General features: G+C 43.6%; 2 protein-coding genes across 2 annotated transcripts in view; both read left to right on the top strand.

The window, feature by feature from the left end:
* LOC144694114 (scavenger receptor cysteine-rich type 1 protein M130-like) overlaps positions 1-17,468 on the top strand; it is a 248,092-nt gene that overhangs the window by 205,554 nt on the left and 25,070 nt on the right. The gene's annotated exons all lie outside the window — the stretch shown is intronic.
* LOC144694282 (scavenger receptor cysteine-rich type 1 protein M130-like) overlaps positions 1-17,468 on the top strand; it is a 102,547-nt gene that overhangs the window by 61,352 nt on the left and 23,727 nt on the right. Inside the window, exon 9 of the mRNA XM_078564619.1 lies at positions 1,144-1,455. Coding sequence (XP_078420745.1) covers positions 1,144-1,455 — 312 coding nt within the window. The remainder of the gene's footprint in view (positions 1-1,143; positions 1,456-17,468) is intronic.

Genomic DNA, 17,468 nt, shown 5'->3' with positions numbered 1-17,468 from the left:
GACAAAAGGCCCTGTCACAAAAGATCCGAACAATTATTTTAGAGCCATCCTGGAAATTAAGGTTTGCGAAAGCGCTGCTGATTTTGCTGGCATTTCGGAAAGAACCCTACCCAAACCTCTTCCATTTTATTGCTAATGCGCCATGCACAATGAAATCGTAATAAGGGCCGCGAATCTGCTGAAATTTGATCCAATCACTAACTCCGTGTCAGAGCAACATAATAACATAAGTGATTGGTCACGATCCTTCAAAAATTTAAATTACGGAGTAACCACAAACTCTCAACACAAAAGTTTGCATAATTTCTTTCCTTGCCTTTCAAACTGACTGTCCGACAGGTGGAACCTTTACCTCAGGTGGAACCTCAGTGCCCACTTTGTAAAAGGGCAATCTGCAATTGGCCTGAGATCAGAAGGAACAAAGCAAATGCGGCAATAGCGGATAGTGTTATTTTCATGCACAGTTCACACTAATGCTCAATTTTGGCTCTCAAAAAATAAAACACGCACACAGTGCTACAGGGAATTTGCAGTTCAATGCGAATGGGACTCATTGGCAGGTACAAATCGGAAGTTTTGAGTTCCTGCTAATGTAAAATCTTTTACTCTACCCCAAGAGAAAAAAACAAGCCCGGAATTACAGTTCAATGCTCACTTATACTGATACTGCGTCTCTAATTTAGTTTCAATTTGATTCCATAGTAATTGGGAAATGGGCGGCAGATACAAACTATATTGTCTATCTCGTACCATGACTGTTTATCGGTTCCACATTATAAAGGTTAATAAAATAAACTGTTTGAATATCAAAATTTAAGACAAAATAATTAAGTAAAACAGACAAAAAAGCTTTGACAGAAACACACATGGCGGGCGTGGGGGTGTGGGGGGCGGAGTGGGGGAGGGGGGGGGGGGCGGGTGGGGTGCGGGTTTTGGAACTTGAGCCAAAACATTAAGCCAATATCAACACGTTAAAAAAAAATGACAAGTTAATGCGTATAATTATATATAATATACTAATTAATCATCATAATGTAAGTGTCAAAATTTGATGTGGTTTATAATGATTCCATGATGATTACTTCAGTTCAACTTTGGATTGTTTTTTTATAACTAGTCTTTTTCCACTTAAATATTTACCAGAGTTGATGCACGTGAGGCTTTTGGGCCTGGATACGCCATGTGTTGGGGAACTGAAAGTTTATTACCGAGATCAGTGGACCTCCGTCTGTAGTAGTCTGTGGGATTCAGCTGATGGAGAGGTCGTCTGCAAGCAACTTGGTTGCGGTTTTTATCACAGATCAACAAGAAGCCCCATCTCACAAGAAACAGGATCTCTGTTACTGGATAAGGTTCAGTGCAAAGGAACAGAAGCTTCACTGTCGGAGTGCCCATTCAGTACTTCGGGCCTGCAGAATTGCGAAACTGGGGCGATCGTAGGCATCTTCTGTAAAGGTATTTCTGTTAGTGTTGAACATTTTCTTTCTCCAGCTTTGTTGGTTTGGGTGCAAGTTAACCAGGAATATCATTGTAATCCCCAAAGCTCGTCACAAACTAAGGGAGGAATATAATGGTGGTGGCAGGGGCCAGTCCACTAGCTGGAATACATACGTATATACAAATTAGCAGCAAGGCCCCCGAACCCACTCCGCTATTTGATAAGAGCAGGTGAAAACCCCTCCGCAGCCATTTCTCTTTCTCAACCCCACTTAATGCCAATCAGACGTTCACCTGGTTGGTGACGCCGTATGTTGCGCCCTTGAGAGATGCTGGCCAATCAGATCCGGCAACCAACTCTCCAGCCTCGCAAGTGCCACCTGGAGCGGTGGACACTGCTTGTGCTACGGTGGGGTCTCGGAACAGCATCGTCACTGGAGCTCTGCAAAAGGTTAAGTGAGGCTGGATCGGGGCCGAGGGGGGTGGAGGTGGAGGGGGGTGGGGGGGGGTGGGGGTGGCGGGGGGGGGGCGTGGGGGGCGGGGGGGTAACGTTGGGGGCAGTCAGAGAGATCACTGTGAGGAAGTGTGGATGGTGCGGGGAGCAGTAGAATCAGTTTTAATGGCAGGAGTACGTCTTCCCGTATGGTAGCCCTTCCTGTTCGCTGATTTCTCTATTGAGCCGCGTGTAGCTTTAGTAATAAATGGGCCACTGTCCACTCATACCTAAACCCCGCTCCACCTCCCGGCCTCCCTAAATATGCCACAGGCATGCTCCCCAGTGATTCCCAGCTGTCTTCCTGTCCTGGATCCATGCATACATCCCGTTCGACCCTCCTCCATCTGGCAAGCAACTGGTAGGTTATATTAAATGGCGTCACTTGGTCTCTGGGCGGGAGGCCGTCCTCGACCCTTCTCGTCCCGTATTTAATCTGGGGTTGTTGGGAGAGACGGTCCAGAATTCTATAGCTCCTGCAGCCGGCGACATTTTCTGGCCCCGCTTTTGCCGGGTGATGGGGCTGTGAAATTCCTCCTGACACTTCTACCTGACACTTTGCCGCTTGGATTTACAACCCACCGCCTCCCAGCCCGCCTCCAGGTCAACATTATGTTCCGCTCTGACTCCCCAGTTTCAGTTGCCATAGAAAGATACCTCTTGGAGCAACAGACTTTTTACAGGAGGAATGATGAATGAGAGCTCATTGTAACTGTTACCACTTGCGAATAATGGGTAATGGCGTGAATTAAGCTAATTTTGCATCCGACTGTTCTTCGTTTGTTGCTCCATGCCATATTATCCCCTTTCGGTTGCTGCCCACATTGGACGCTGTATTCCATGATTCAGTTCCTCAGTTCCTGCCGCTGCCTCCATCCCCCCCTATCTGCTGATATCTATCTGAATCCATAGCTTCGAAAGATGCAAAAGTTTTAACTAAAAGCTCGCAACCGAATACAAGTGACGTTTATTGCAGCTGCTTGCAATATTTAAACTCCTCCTTAAATTTCAACACAATCAAATCACGATTGTTCTCTGTCTTAGGCCATCTCTATACTTCTGCCATGTCATTCTCCAATTTGTTAGCAATGGTGCGGCTGGTGATGATATTATAATACAGCAGTTGATGATGCTTTGGATGTATTAAAGAAATCGTATTACAAAAAAAGCCACCTAAATACCCCTTCAAGAGACAAGGGGCTAGGTTTTGTGGGTCCCGTTCATTGGTTGTAGCGTCATGAATAGCAACTTGCCCATACTCATTAAGACCGAGCTGGGAAGCACACCAGTGTGGTTTACTTATAGTATCCAAGAAGTTGATACTACACTCCTGTGTTTTTATCAAAGCTGTCTGCAGCATCTGCCGTCAGAAAGGGGCAATGCAACGTTGTTCGAAACCAATGTGGTTGAGACACTCTTGCATGTAAAGGCAATCTGCCCTCTTACAGGGAAGCGTCACTGAAGGAAGTTCACTAAGTTAAATGATTGCAAAGTAAAGAACAAGGCAGTTAAAACATTCCAGGATGGTGAACGAGCACTAGTGAAATTAGTGATGGAGGTGAGCAGGAGGTCAGGCAATATATTTGTGTGCGTGTGTGTGTGTTTATTTATGTTGGTGTGTGTGTGCGTGCGTGCGTGGGGTGGGGCGTGGGCGTAGGTGTGGTGTACGGTGGTCGTTGGGGGAGTGGGTTGTGATGAGTCTCTCAAGGGCTTTGTTCAGAATGTAGCCGAAACTGTCTGATGAGGTCATTTATCTGCCAGAATCTGAACCCAAATATCAGGAAGTCGTGGCATAAGGATTCTAATGATTTCATGCAGGCAGTAAATTTCAATGAATGCATCTTCACTCCACATCTCCTACCGACCATGAACCCAGCCTCTTACGCTGCTCAATGATCTATATGTCCATCACACGCCCATTGTAATGGTACTCGGTGTTCATCCCTAACGTCCAGGTACTCCACCTGCTCCTTACACATCTCCCAATGCTGCCAGCTTCAGAACTAAGTCTGTGTACCTCTACACATCTCCACCTAGTCAAATGTAGGTGTATCATCCAATCGGAGCATGACACATTGAATGACATTCTTTTCCCTCTTCGTACCTGACAAAGTAGCACCCAAAAATGGGAGATTAAGAGAAATAGCGGGAAAAATAATGACGATATCTTCTGAGTCCTATGGAGGTGATGGATATCTGCATCGCCGGGGCAGTTATAGTGTTAGCATATTTCTGCTATCTCTTCATTCTCAACTCACAGCACAGCTTTGTCCAGTTACCAGGAATGATGAGCAAACTGTTCATTGTGTGGCATCTTACTTTTCACCCCAATCTCCTCTCTCACCACAAGCTTCTGCTTCTTATTTCCTGCTTTAAGAAACCGAGGATCTTTACAAATCCAGCCACAGCAGCCCAAGGAGGAAGAGGTAGTGAGAGAGACACTACATAACAATGATGAAGTGTCCCTGTCCTTTTATACAACGCAGCACCTATCTGTTCAAATGCTAGCACTGCACGTATCTTGGAGGCGAGTACTGAGCCTGGATAAGCACGTGATAAATAATCCGACAAAAGCATGCATCAGCCAGTTCAGTGGTAAATTGTCTAGTTTTCCGACTTTCTTTAGGTTGCGGTCCCCGAGGAATTCAGCTGCAGAGGATTCAGATGAGGACATTGTTGGGATGACAAAGAGGAGAGCTCTGATAGGTATTCACAGTGCGTTGTTCAGTGAATTGCCACGCTTTTTAGGGAGCATACTGTCAAGAAGCTTGCTGGAGACCGTGTCCCAGGCATTACCCTGCCCAATGTCTTTGCTTCGCCTTCTCCTCAGGCTGCAGAGCCAGTGGCACTGTCACTTTTACCCCCAACATTCTGAATTCTTTGCGTATAAAGGTCACTTAGACCTCTAACCTCCCTGTGTGAATGCAGCAGGGCTCTCTGGAAAATGCAGCAAATTATCACATTTGTAGTGAAGCTCACCTCGGGGTCAAATATGACACTGATGTTTCATAGGGGCTTGATAACTCTCAGTTTTTGAACCAGGGAGAGGGATGGGGGTAGCTGGAGAATAGAGTTTGGAGCAAAGCAATGGCTTCAGCTTTCCCAATATTGCATGAGGGAAAATTTCAATTTATCCACACTGGAAATCAGATAAGCAATGTGAACAGTTAGGGACACGGGCAGAATAGATAGCACCGCTGGCGAGGCAGAAACTCATAATATCTCTGTCCGTGAGTTTTTAGATCAGGGCACAGTAAGCAAATGATAGAGAAGTGGGGGTGGGGGTTATGTAACATAGGTTGGAACATTTGGAGAACACCAGAGGAAATGGTGAGAGAAAGAAATAGAAGGTTTTGTTCTTTATCATCTAGCTATTATTATGTAGATGGGAATGAGGAAGACAGCGCGAGTGGTGGACCCTGGAGCAGGGCACTGAGCAGCACCTAGAGGAGAGTGTGACAGGAGGCCCCTGGAATAGGCAGTCTGCAGCATCTAGAGGAGAGGGTGAGTGGACGACACTGGGGCAGGCAGGTGGCAGCGTTTGGAGGAGAGTGCGAGAGGAGAGTCCTGTGAAAGGCAACCAGTAGCACCTAGAGGCGATTGTGAGAGGAGGACATTGTGACAGGGCATTCAGCAGCACCGATAGGAGAGTGGTGTGGAGGTCACAGAGGGTGGATCTCTCTGAGATGTGCAGCGGCAGCGGGAGTTTAAAATGGCGGCAGAAAGCCCCTTCCATCTGTTTCTACCTGTCAGAGCCGAAGAGTGATGTCAATGGGGAAAAAAAAGTTGTTGATTGGAGGGTACCCCTTCCGTGCCTCTTTTGATTGGCCTAGTGATTAAATCAGGAGACGTATTTACAGCAGAAGAGTACAGTTAAAAATAAACTTGTAAAATATATAACATCTAAATTTGCTAATTATATCGAATTGAGATGGATGTGAAGGTGATGTGTTGCAGCTGCAGCATTTGGTAAATTGGTGAACGCCGCTGCGATCCACGGTGGCCACATCTGCTGCAAGTGTTGGCTGCTTAAAGAACTTCAGCTCCGAGGTGATGAGCTGGACTCTGAGCTGCAGGCATTGCGGCACACATCAACGATGTGGAGAATTATGCGGACACTGTTATTCAGGAGACAGTCATACTCCTTAGGTTACTTACATCAATTTTCGACCCTGATCATGTACAGGACTGTGTGACTGCGAGTGAGGCAGTTATGGGGTTCCAGAATTTAGCTTTGGAGGAACCTCAACCAGTGCCCTTGTACAATGAGTACAAGGTTCTTGCTCCCAGACTGCAGAGAGGAGGAGAGAACTGACCAGAGCACCGTGGTACTGAGCACCTACCAAGTGGGGGCGGGGGGGGTGGGTGCGGAGAGAAATGCTGAAATAATAGGGGATAGTAGTTCGGGAAATAGTTACTGTTATCCACAGCAAAGACTGAGACTTCCGAAGGCTATGTTGCCTACCTGGTGGCAAGGTTAGGGAATTCTCTTCTGAGCTGGAGTGGAACTTGAAGTGTGAGGGGAAGGATCCATTTGTTATCTTCGACGACAATGGCATAGGTAGGACTAACAAAGAGTTTCCCCTGAGGGACTATGGGCAACTCGGAGATAAATCAAATAACAGAAACACAAAGATAATGATGTCTGTATTACCACTTGAGCCACGTGCAAGTTAGTGTAAGGTCAGTAAGATTAGAGGGGTAAATGTGGAGCTCAAAGTTTTGTGTGGGGGAATTGAGATCCGATTGGTGGGTACTGATATCAGTATTTGGGAAGGAGTGAACTGTCCTGTTGGGACAGGCTTCATTGGAACCATGCAGAGACTAGTTTCCTGGCAATTCGTATACCTAGGCCGCAGATATGGTTCTAAACTAATTACTTGGGGTGGGTAGTGCGGGGGTGGGGGGGGGGGGTGTTAAATTGAAGGGAAATTATTAAAAAATCAAAGAAAACGAGTGAGCAGAGGTGCAGGCTGATGAGGAGGCAAACGGCAATCAAAGTGTGACAGGAAGGGGCAGAAAATATCATCAGGGGAGTGCAGCACGAATTAGAACGAGAATGAACATTCATGGTAAAAAGTCAAAGGTTAAGTATTTTTGTCTGAATGTATGCAGCATTTGTAAAATGATCGATGAGTTGATGGCACCAAAAGAAACAAATGAACATGACTTGATATCTATTATGGAGAGGTGGTTGCAAGGTGACTAAGACTGGGAACTCAATATTCAAGGAAATTAGACTTCCGGGAAGAAAGGCAAAAATGAAAACAAGGTGCGGTAGCTTTGTGAATAATGGAAGGTGACGGCGTGTTGCTGAGTAGTGATATAAAAGCAATGGGTCGTGATGTTGGATCAGCTTGGGTGGAAATAAAAATAGCAAGGGGAAAAATTCACTCCCAACGGTGGGAATCATCAATAGGATCTTGAAGTGTTGCCCCAATGTAGGACAAAGTATAATATCAGGAAATGATTGAGGCACGTAAGATAGGCGCTACAATTGTCATGGGTGATTATAATCTGCATATTGACTGGATAAATCAGGTTGGCAGGGATAAAATGGTTGACGAATTTATAGTTTGCATCAGGGATTGTTTCTTAGAGAAACATGTTGCATACTTTACCCGGGAAAAGGCTATTTTATATCCAGAAATGTGTAATGCGATGGGATTAATAAGATACGCTGTAGCGAATGTTCCTCTAGAGGGTAGCGATCACAACATGGTAGGCTTTCAAATTCTGTATCAGGGCCAGCAACTCGGGTCTCAAACCCGTGTCCTCAACTTAAATGAGGGGAACTACAAAGGTATGAAGAAAGAGTTGTCCAAAGCAGCCTGGGAAAATCGACTAAGGGGAATGTCAGTGGATGGGCAGTGGTAAACATTTATGCAGATATTTCATAATGCTCAGCAAAAATCTTTCCCAGTCAAATAAAAAGGCTCGAGGAGAATGATGAACCAGCCGTGGTTAACGGAGCTCGTCAATTACAGGTTCCAATCGAAAACTGAGGCATACAAAGTGGCAAAACCTAGTGGTAGGCCAGAGGATTGGGATTTTTTTAGGAACTGGCAGCGGTTGGCTAAAAAGCTAATAAAGAGGGAGACAATTGATTCTGAAAGTAAATTGGAAAGATATATAAAAACAAACAACAAGAGCTTCTACGGATATATAAAAAGAGAGTGCCTATAGTGAGAGCGGGAGCTTTGGAGAATGCGACTGAAGAATTGATAACAGGGAAATGGCAGCTAAGTTAAATCAATATTTTGCATCGTTCTTCACGGTTGAGGCCATATATATTTCCTAAAAGTTTCAGATAAGCACGGAACTAATGGGCGGAAAGTTCTTGTTACAGTTTCTATTACGGGTAACACAGTATTTGACAAACTAATGGAACAATCACCAGGAGCTGATCGCGTGCATCCAAGGGTTTTAAAGGAAGTGGCTGCAGAGATAGTGGAGGCATTGTTCGAAATATTCCAGGATTTACTGGATTCTGGGAGGGTCCCAGCTGATTGAAAAACCGGCTGATTCCTGGCATGAAGCGTTTGGCTAATCACGAATAGCCAAACAGCTTAGGTCTTTATTCATTAGAGTTTGGAAGAATGAGGATTGATCCTACTAAAAAACATAACATTCTGGGGGAGCTGGACAGGGTAGATGTTGCGAAGATGTTTCCACTAGTGGGGGGATCTCAAACTAGGGGACAGAGATACAGAATTAGGGGACACTCATTTAAAACTCAGATGCGAAGGAATTTCTACTCTCAAAGGGTAGTGAATGATTGGAATTCTCTACCTAGGAGAGTTGTGGAGGCTAGATCACTGAAGGTATTTAAAGAGGAGGCAAATAGACTCTTGAATTTTTTGGGAGTTGAGGAATAGGAGGACCTGGCACGAAAGAAGTGTGGAGGCCTGGGCAGATCAGCCATGATCTTGTTGAATGGTGGGACAGGCTTGAGGAGCCGAATGGCCTACTCCTGCTCCTATATCTCATGTTCTTACAACATTAGGCAAGAACATTCCTCTGCAGCTGGACGACAGCAGAGAGGAGTTGCACGACGATCACATAGTGAATGGTGTCAAAGGCTGCAGACCATTCAAGAAGGGTGTGGAGGGATAATCTACATTTGTCACAGTCAGATAGGGTGTCCGTTATGACTTGGATGGATGCTATTTTAGTATTCTGGGACCGACAGGAACTGATTGGATGGAGATAAACTTGGAGTTCAGAGAAAGATGGGCATGGAGTTGGGAGGTGCCAACATGTGCAATGGCTTTTGAGAGGAAAGGGGGATTGGAAATGAGGTGGTAGTTGACAAGGTTAAGAATTTATATTAGGAGAGCGCAGATAATAGGAGCCTTAAAGATAAGAGGAACAACACATGTAGGGAGAAAACTGATAACAATATTGGGTATTATAGGGACCAATAGGGGATTTTGGGTGTGCAATGGTTTCGTTGGAATAGGGTTGAGAGAATAGAAAATTGACCTCCTGGTCACGATGAGCTTCAAAAAGAAATGAGGGGAGATTTGAGAACAAAATAAGGAACGATGCAAGTTCGTGAATAGGGTAGAGGGGAATTTAAAGGCAGTTAGGCACAGTGGGCGAGTTGAAAGGAAGGACGTGGCAAAGGCAGCTGAATAGATTGCCTTGGCCTTAAATAATGTGGAAGAGACCGGTGGTGGAGGAAGGGGTGTCTGTGTGGGGTGCGGCGGGATGGCGGTCGGTAGCGATAGGAGGAGGTTGGTGCCGATGTTCAGGAAGGCAATTTGCTGCACAAAAGTAAGCGGGACGTATTATTTGCATTGCAGAACGATCTTGGAATATTGAACAGTATTAGCAGATACACGCAGGGCCTGAAAGGGTTTTACATAGCCCAGCCATAACCTGTTTTCCACGATCTGCATTTAAATGCAGACCCCTCGAACTTAAGGGAGTGGAGAAGAGGGCTGGACGGTATGGAGCTGCCAGAGCGAGTGATCGTACTTGTTTTATTGGGAAGTAGAGAAACTAAGATGAAGGTGAGTGTCTGCCGTTGAGGAAAGCAGACACTGCAGAAATTCTGTAGGGATTTGATGGCTAAAGGATAGGCATGTGGCATTTTGAAAATACAGTTGTAAGTGACTTGGGGAAATATTTGTTTTCCAGGAATCGGTACCGAAGGATGTTGATTTGGGGTGCAGAATGGGATGTGGGTGCAGTGTGATACAAAGCAGCGATCGTAGAGGGCTTGATCTCTGCTCGATATCAAGGGACTAGCAAGGCCACGTGAGATGGTGAGGCCAAGGGGGTGGTCGTCAGTATGGGTTGGGGAGTTTAAATGGAGGGAGAGAATTAAGGGGCATAAGAGTGCAGTGATCTCAAAAGAGAGAAGGAGATAGCATGATGATTCGGGATGGAGGTGGAAATCAATGAGCATGAAAAGCCAAAACAGAAAATGTTGGATTTCCTCATCGCCAGGGAAGGCAGTGGCATAGTGGCATTATCAATGGACTGGTATTCCACAGATCAGGATAATGCTCACGGCAGATGGTGAATTTTGAATTCAATTAAGATCATTGCCCATTGTTCCAAAAACCCATATGGTTCACTCATGTCCCTTAGCGAAGGATTTCGGCTTTCCTTCCCACATTTGACGTAGATGTTACTCCAAACTTACAGCAACGTGGTGGACTCCTAAATGCCCTCTGAACCAGAACAATAAAGGATGGATAATAAATGCTGGCTTATGCCATTAACTAATGCAAAGAAAACGTTACTGGAATACAGGCTTAACAGTATTAATTCTGGAGTTTTGACAAATGCTCAAATAAATTTGTACAATGGTGTAGCTGCAGATTGAGTGCAAGGAGACCGTGTGCTTAAATCTGGGAATTTGGTAATTAAGAGAATTTAAAGCAGTGAGAGAGGAGGTGCTGCTCCGGCCTTTTAGGAAAACAGAGACTTCGAAGAGAGGGAGCTTGAGACAGTGAGACATGAGGTCTGAAACCTGGAGTCATTAAGTAGGCCAGTTAGCTCAGCGTTAGTGACAGGGAAATGTTAGTGGCTGTTATTAAAGATGTTACAACAGGAACTAGAATAGTTCAAGGCAATCAGGCAAACTCAACATCGTGTTGTGAAGAAGAAATCATATTCAACCAATGTTTTGGAATTCTTTGAAAGAATTAAAAGTGCTGTGGCTAAAGGGCACTTGATAGATGCACTGTACTTAGTTTTCGAGAAGGCATTTGACAAGGTGTCACACCAAAGAGTAGTGTGGAATATAAAAGCTCATAGTGTATGTGGTAATATATTGGAATGGATAGTGGATTGGATAGCCAAGAGGAAACAGAGGATAGCCAAAAATCTGTCATTTTCTGGTTAGCGGGGTTTAATGCGTGATGTGCCACATGGATCAATGCTGGGTCTTCAACATTTTATATTTCTTATAAATGACTTGGATGAACGGACAGGTGGTTTGGTTGCTAATTTTGCTAATGAGACATGGATAGGCAGGAAAGTAAGTTGTGAAGAGGGCAAAAGGAAGCTTCAAAGTGATATAGTTAGGCTAATTGTGTGGAGAACGATCTGGCAAATCTGGTATAATGTGGGTAAGTGTGAAATTGCCATTTTTCACAAAAGAGTAAAATAAAGAACCATATTATCTAAATGGTGAGATATTTCAGAGCTCTGAAGTTCAGAGAGATCTGGTGTCCTAGTGCATAAATCACATAATGCCAGTACACAAGTAGAGCAAGTAATTAGGAAAGACAAAATAATATTGTTGTTTATTGTGATGGGGAGTTGAGTATAATAATAAGAAGGTTATGCTTGAGTTGTAAAAACAAAAATCTACTGCGGATGCTGGAAATCCAAAACGAAAACAGAATTACCTGGAAAAAAAATCAGCAGGTCTCCAGCATCGGTGGAGAAGAGAAGAGTTGACGTTTCGAGTCTTCATTGGCTTGAGTTGTCACTGATGACACCACGTCTGGAGTATAGTTTACAGTATTGTCCTCCTGATGTAACAAAGGATATAAATGTGTCAGAATATGTTCAGAGAAGGATACTAAACTAATACCTGGAATGAGTGGGTCACCTTATGAGGAAAGGCATCCAAAGGACTTTAGAAGAGAAGGAGCTGACTTGATCGAAGCCTTTGAGATTCTGAGGGGTCCTAACAGAGTGGATGTAGAGAGAATGTTTCCTCTTATGGGGGAAATCCAGAGCTAGTGGTTACGCTTGAAAAATGAGGGGTCACGCTCTTAAGACAGAGATGAGGTGATGTTTTTTTCTCAAATATCGTGAGCCTTTGGAACTCTCTTCCTGACAAGGCAGTAGAAGCAGGATCTTTGAATATTTTTCGGGCAGAGCTAGGCAGATTTTTGATTAACAAGGGGGTGAATGGTTTATCGGAGGTAGGCGGGAGGTTATAATCAGATCAGCCATCATCTTATTGAATGCTGGAGCAGGCTTGAGGTGTCCAGTGGTCTACTCCTGCTTCATGTTTATGTGTTCGTATGTAAGTTAGGGAATTGATGAACTTTACGTTCTCCCCTTTATAAATAAATGCAATGGTTTAATCTGGTAGTATGGGGATTTAAGTGCTTTACTAAATTTATAGCATAACTATTTAAACTCCATAATATCACTCTGGATAAAATTAGGCGTTATTCTAAATTTGAAACTTGATTAGATGAATGCCAACAGGATGAAGATGGCAGGGTAGATTATGTCTTGCAATTGCAGAATGTGGGAGCTGATGGATGCATGTATAGTCCACTGTAGCAATGTCTGCAATAAGTGGCTGCAGATTGAAGACCCTCAGCCTCGAGTTGTTGAGCTGAATTCCCAGCTTCAGACATTGCAATGCATCGGGGAACCAATGTTTTACCTGTACAGTTTGTTCGAGGGAGCAGTCACATCTATTCTGATAGGTCTTCAGTTTTGGTCCGTGGCCAGCGAGAGTAGGTTGGGAGTGTAAAAGAGGCAGAGACGGTTAGCAAAAAGGTAGCAATGCATGAGCTTTAGCCCTTACAATTGTAGAACAGTTTTGAGGTTCCTGCAGCAACTGTGGACGAGAGCAGTAGCTGCATGGAGGATAAGTAAACTGAACATAGCAACGTAGTGCAAGGGTTCTTTAAGGTGTAGGGAGCAAACGGACTGTAGGTGTATTAGAAGGCAGTATAGTTAGCCCATAGCCATTGTCCCGTGTAGGCTGTGTTTCCTACCTGTTGCCAGGAGTGAGGCAATCTCTCCAGGGCTGGAGAGTCACAAGGAAAGGCTCCTGTTTTTGCTGAGGGACCATGAGCAGCAAGGAACTGAATGAAAAAAAAACAGAACAACAAAGGGAGTCATAGCAAATTGACACAGGGTAAATATGTTCAGAGAGTATAATGGGTGGCAACAAGAATGCTGTTGCAGAGGTGAATTTCGATTCATGGTGCACAGGCACTAATACCGAGGACAGTAGGAGATAGCTCATTGGGGCTGTCTTTATTTGAACTACGTTGGGACCACTGTACTGGCTACTTGTATAGCCAGGGCTGTAGGGAGAACGATAAAATAAATAATGGGCGAGTTTTTCAAATCATTGGCGGGATGTGGGCATCGCAAGCTTGGCCAGCATTTATTGCACATCCCTAAATGCCCTTGAAAAGCTGGTGGTTAGCGACCTTCTTGAACTGCTGCAGTCAATGTGGTGCAGGTGCGCCCACAGTGCCCTTCGGGAGGGAGTTCTTGGATTTTGACCCAGCGACAGTGACAGAACGGCAACATATTCCCAAGTCAGGATGGTGAGTGGCTTGGAGGGGAACTTCCAGGTGGTGGTGTTCCCATGCATCTGCTGCCCTCATCCTTCTCGATGGTAGCGGTCTTGCGTTTGAAAGGCACTGTCCCAGAAGCCTTGGTGAGTTTCCGCTGTGCATCTTGTAGATGTTTTGAAGTGTTTTGTCCCTTCTTAAAAATTAAGAATACACACACAGCTATCTGCTTCTTAACTCCAAAATCCTGAATGAAAAGGGATGGTTCATTTAATCCTTATTCTCCACCAGAGGGCAATATATCCGGGACTTAGCACACTCTACTGTCACGTTTTATGTAACAAGGCTTTTCAAGTAAAATGCCCTTTTCCAAATAAACATATAATTTAGACACAAACATCACAATGGTGCACACTGCTGCCACTGTTTGTCATTGGGCAAGTGAGTGAATGTTTGTGCATAGGGTGCCAATCAAGCGAGCTGTTTTGTCTTGGGTGGTGCCAAGTTTCTTGAGTGTTGTTGGAAATGCTCCTTCAGTTTTCTATCAGACACCTGACTTATGCCTTGTAGACGGGGAATCAGGTGGTGAGGTACTCGCATCAGCATTCCTAGCCTCCGACCTGCTCTTGTAGACACAGGATTTATTTTGCAAGTCCAGATCAGTTTCTGGTCAATTATACGTGACATAGGTCGCGGCCCAAATAGTGATAACCAAACTGAACAGACAAACATAACAGTGAACCAGGAAATTAGGTTTGAGTAGGGACAACTGATTTGAAAAAAAATAATTAAAGGCTCTTTAGTTGAATCTTGCAGCCAGTTAAAGCACGATGGAAGAATTGGTAGCATAAATACAACAAAATAGTGTGAAATAGTTAGTTATTACAGAGGCATGGTTGCAACTGACCATGGCTGGGACCTGAATATGCACGAGTACTTGACATTTCGGTAGGTCAGAACTCAATAAAAAGGAGGTAGGATGTTAATTTAGGATGGATTCAATGCAATATTGAGGAGCAAACTCGGTTTGGAGGGTTAAAATGTATAATGAGTTTGGGTGGAGATTAGAAATAGTGAAGGAAAGAGATCACTGGTGAATATGGTTTATAGGTCCCCTGACAGAAGCTACACTGTGTGACAGGCTATATAGCATGAAATAGTGGCGGGCTTGTAAGAATTTTTTTTCTTTAATTCTTGCATGGGATTTGGGTGCATCTTGTAGCGTCTGTATTAGTCACACATCCCTATTTGCCCTTGAACTGAGGGGCTTATCAGACCATTTCAGTGGTTATGGGTAGCAGATGTTTGTTTCATAACAGGCATTAGTGAAAAAGATCAGTTTTTTTTAAAACAATTAATGATTATTATCATGGCCAAAATTACTGAGACTGGATTTATAATGCAGATATATTGATAGAATTTAAATTCCACCAGCTGCTTAGTGATATTTTAACACATATCTGCAAGGATTAGGCAGGCCATCTGGACTCCTGGCCTAGTAACGCTACCATTATGCTTGCATCTCCCCCAAATACTCTGAACTGCAACAATCATAGGCGATTTGAATCTTCAAATAGATTGCAAGAATTAAATTGGCAAAGGGAGCTTGGAGGATGAGTTCATGGGATATATTGCGGATAATTTCCTCGAAGAATTCATTCTGAAAACAAACAGGAAACAGGCTATTTTAGAACTAGTAACGTGTAATCAGAAAGAATTAATAAATGACCCCAACATAATGGACCCTGCACTTAAGAGTGATCATAACAAGACACAATTTCGCATATGTTTTGAGGGTGATAAGTGTCAGCCTGAAACTAAGGTGCTAAAGGCAAGTACAAGGGCAGGGAGTCAAATTTGGCTTAAGTGAGATTGGACAATACGTTAACATTGTAATGCTAGGGAAGCATTTTCAAGCATTTGAAGAGATATTTCATAAGTCTCTACATAAATATATTCAATTGCGAAACAAAGACTGCAAGAATGATGTCAAATCCATTGCTAACCAAGGAAGTTAAAAGTGGTATCAAACTGAAAGAAAAGGTGTAAAAATTGGCAATGTTTAATAGCAGGGCAGAAGATTGGTTAAATTTTAGAAACCAGCTTTTAATTGGAAAAATATGACAAAAAATATAATTATGAGTGAGAAATTGGAAAATGAGAGTTCACTAACAAGAATGTAGCAGCAGGGCATTTAGAATGTCACAATACAATCAGGCAATGTCAACTTGATTTCGTTAAAATGAAACCTTGTTTGACAATTGTAGCAGAATTCGATAAGGGTGTAGCAAGCAGGGTTGGTAAAGGGCAATCAGTAGATGTAGCACATTTAGATTTCCAAAAAGTGTTTGAGAAGGTGCCACAGAAAAGGTTACTTCAGAACATAAGAGCTCATGGTGTTGGGTGTGATATTTTAGCTTGACAAGTAGATTGGCTAACTAATGGGAAACACATATTGGGGATCAATGGGCCATTTTCAAGCTGGGAAATTGTCCCTAATGAAGTGCCACAGGGATCAGTGTTTTGCTACAACTATTTACGATCTATGTTAATTAGTTTTTTGAAGGGATCAAAAGTATTGTAGCTAAATCTTTCGGTGATAGAAATATATGTAAGAAAGCAAGCTGTGAGGAGGATAAAAAGTATATGCAAAGCAATGTAAGGGTACCTTCAGTGAGGGAGCAAAACAATGGCAGATGGTGTTTCCCCAGTGGGAAAACGTGAGCTTGTCCACTTTGACAGTAAGAATTGAAAGCGAAATATGTTTTTAAATGGAGATGCAGTGCAAAATGCTGCAGTAGATAGGGATTTGGGTGTCATTGTACATGTATTACACAACGTTAGCATACAGGTAAAGCAACCAATTCTGAAGGCAAATGGAATGTCCGCCCAATTGCAATGCATGAAATATTTCTACAGCTCTGCAAGGCATTCGTGAGATGGCAGCTGAAGTGTTGTGAACAACTTTGATCTCCTTACTTAAGGAATATACTAGCATGGGGGAAGTTCAGTGAAGGTTCAATATGCAGATTCCTTGGATGAAGGGGTTGCCTTACAGGAAAAGGTTGCGCAGGAGGAACTCAATGAACTTTAGAAGAATGACAGGTGGCCTTATTGAAATGTACAAAATTCTGAAGGGGCTAACAGGTTACATGGAGAGAAGATATTTCCTGTCATTGGCGGTGCTATAAACAGGGGCACAATTTTAATTTAAGGTTCTCCATTTAAATAGAGATGGGGGAATATCTACTCTCTGAGGACCGTTAGCCTTTGAAATTCTCTTCCACAGAGCACACTGGAGGCGGTTTCATTGATAATATTCAAGGCTGAGTTACACAGATTATGATTTACAAGGGAGTCAAGTTTTGGCGGAAAAGCAAAAATGTCGAGTTCAGGCCAAAATTAGATTAACCGTGAAATTACCGAATGGTGGAGTATGCTCAAAGGGCCGAATGATTTTGAATAACTATACCAAATTTCCTCACAGCCTTCTCTTCCACAAGTGGGACAGTCCCACTCCTCCAATTTATCAACGTAAGTGAAGTTCCTCATTCTCGTCAATCTTCTATGCATACTTTCTCTCATCATTCCTAAAGGGAGGTGCCCAGATTTGGATTCAGTATTACAGTTGAGTCCAAACCATGTTTTATTCAAGTTATCGTATTGTCCATGCTTTTATAATTCTATGGCCTTCTTTATTGCTCTGAGGATGCTGAATGCTTTATTAACCGCTATCCCAAACTAGCCTGCATTAGGGTAATTCACATAAACCCCATAGTTTCTCTGCTCGTTCGCCCAAT

This window comes from Cetorhinus maximus, chromosome 19 (genome assembly GCF_964194155.1).
Source record: "Cetorhinus maximus chromosome 19, sCetMax3.hap1.1, whole genome shotgun sequence".
NCBI lineage: Eukaryota > Metazoa > Chordata > Chondrichthyes > Lamniformes > Cetorhinidae > Cetorhinus > Cetorhinus maximus.
This window is presented reverse-complemented; position numbering and strand designations above follow the sequence as displayed.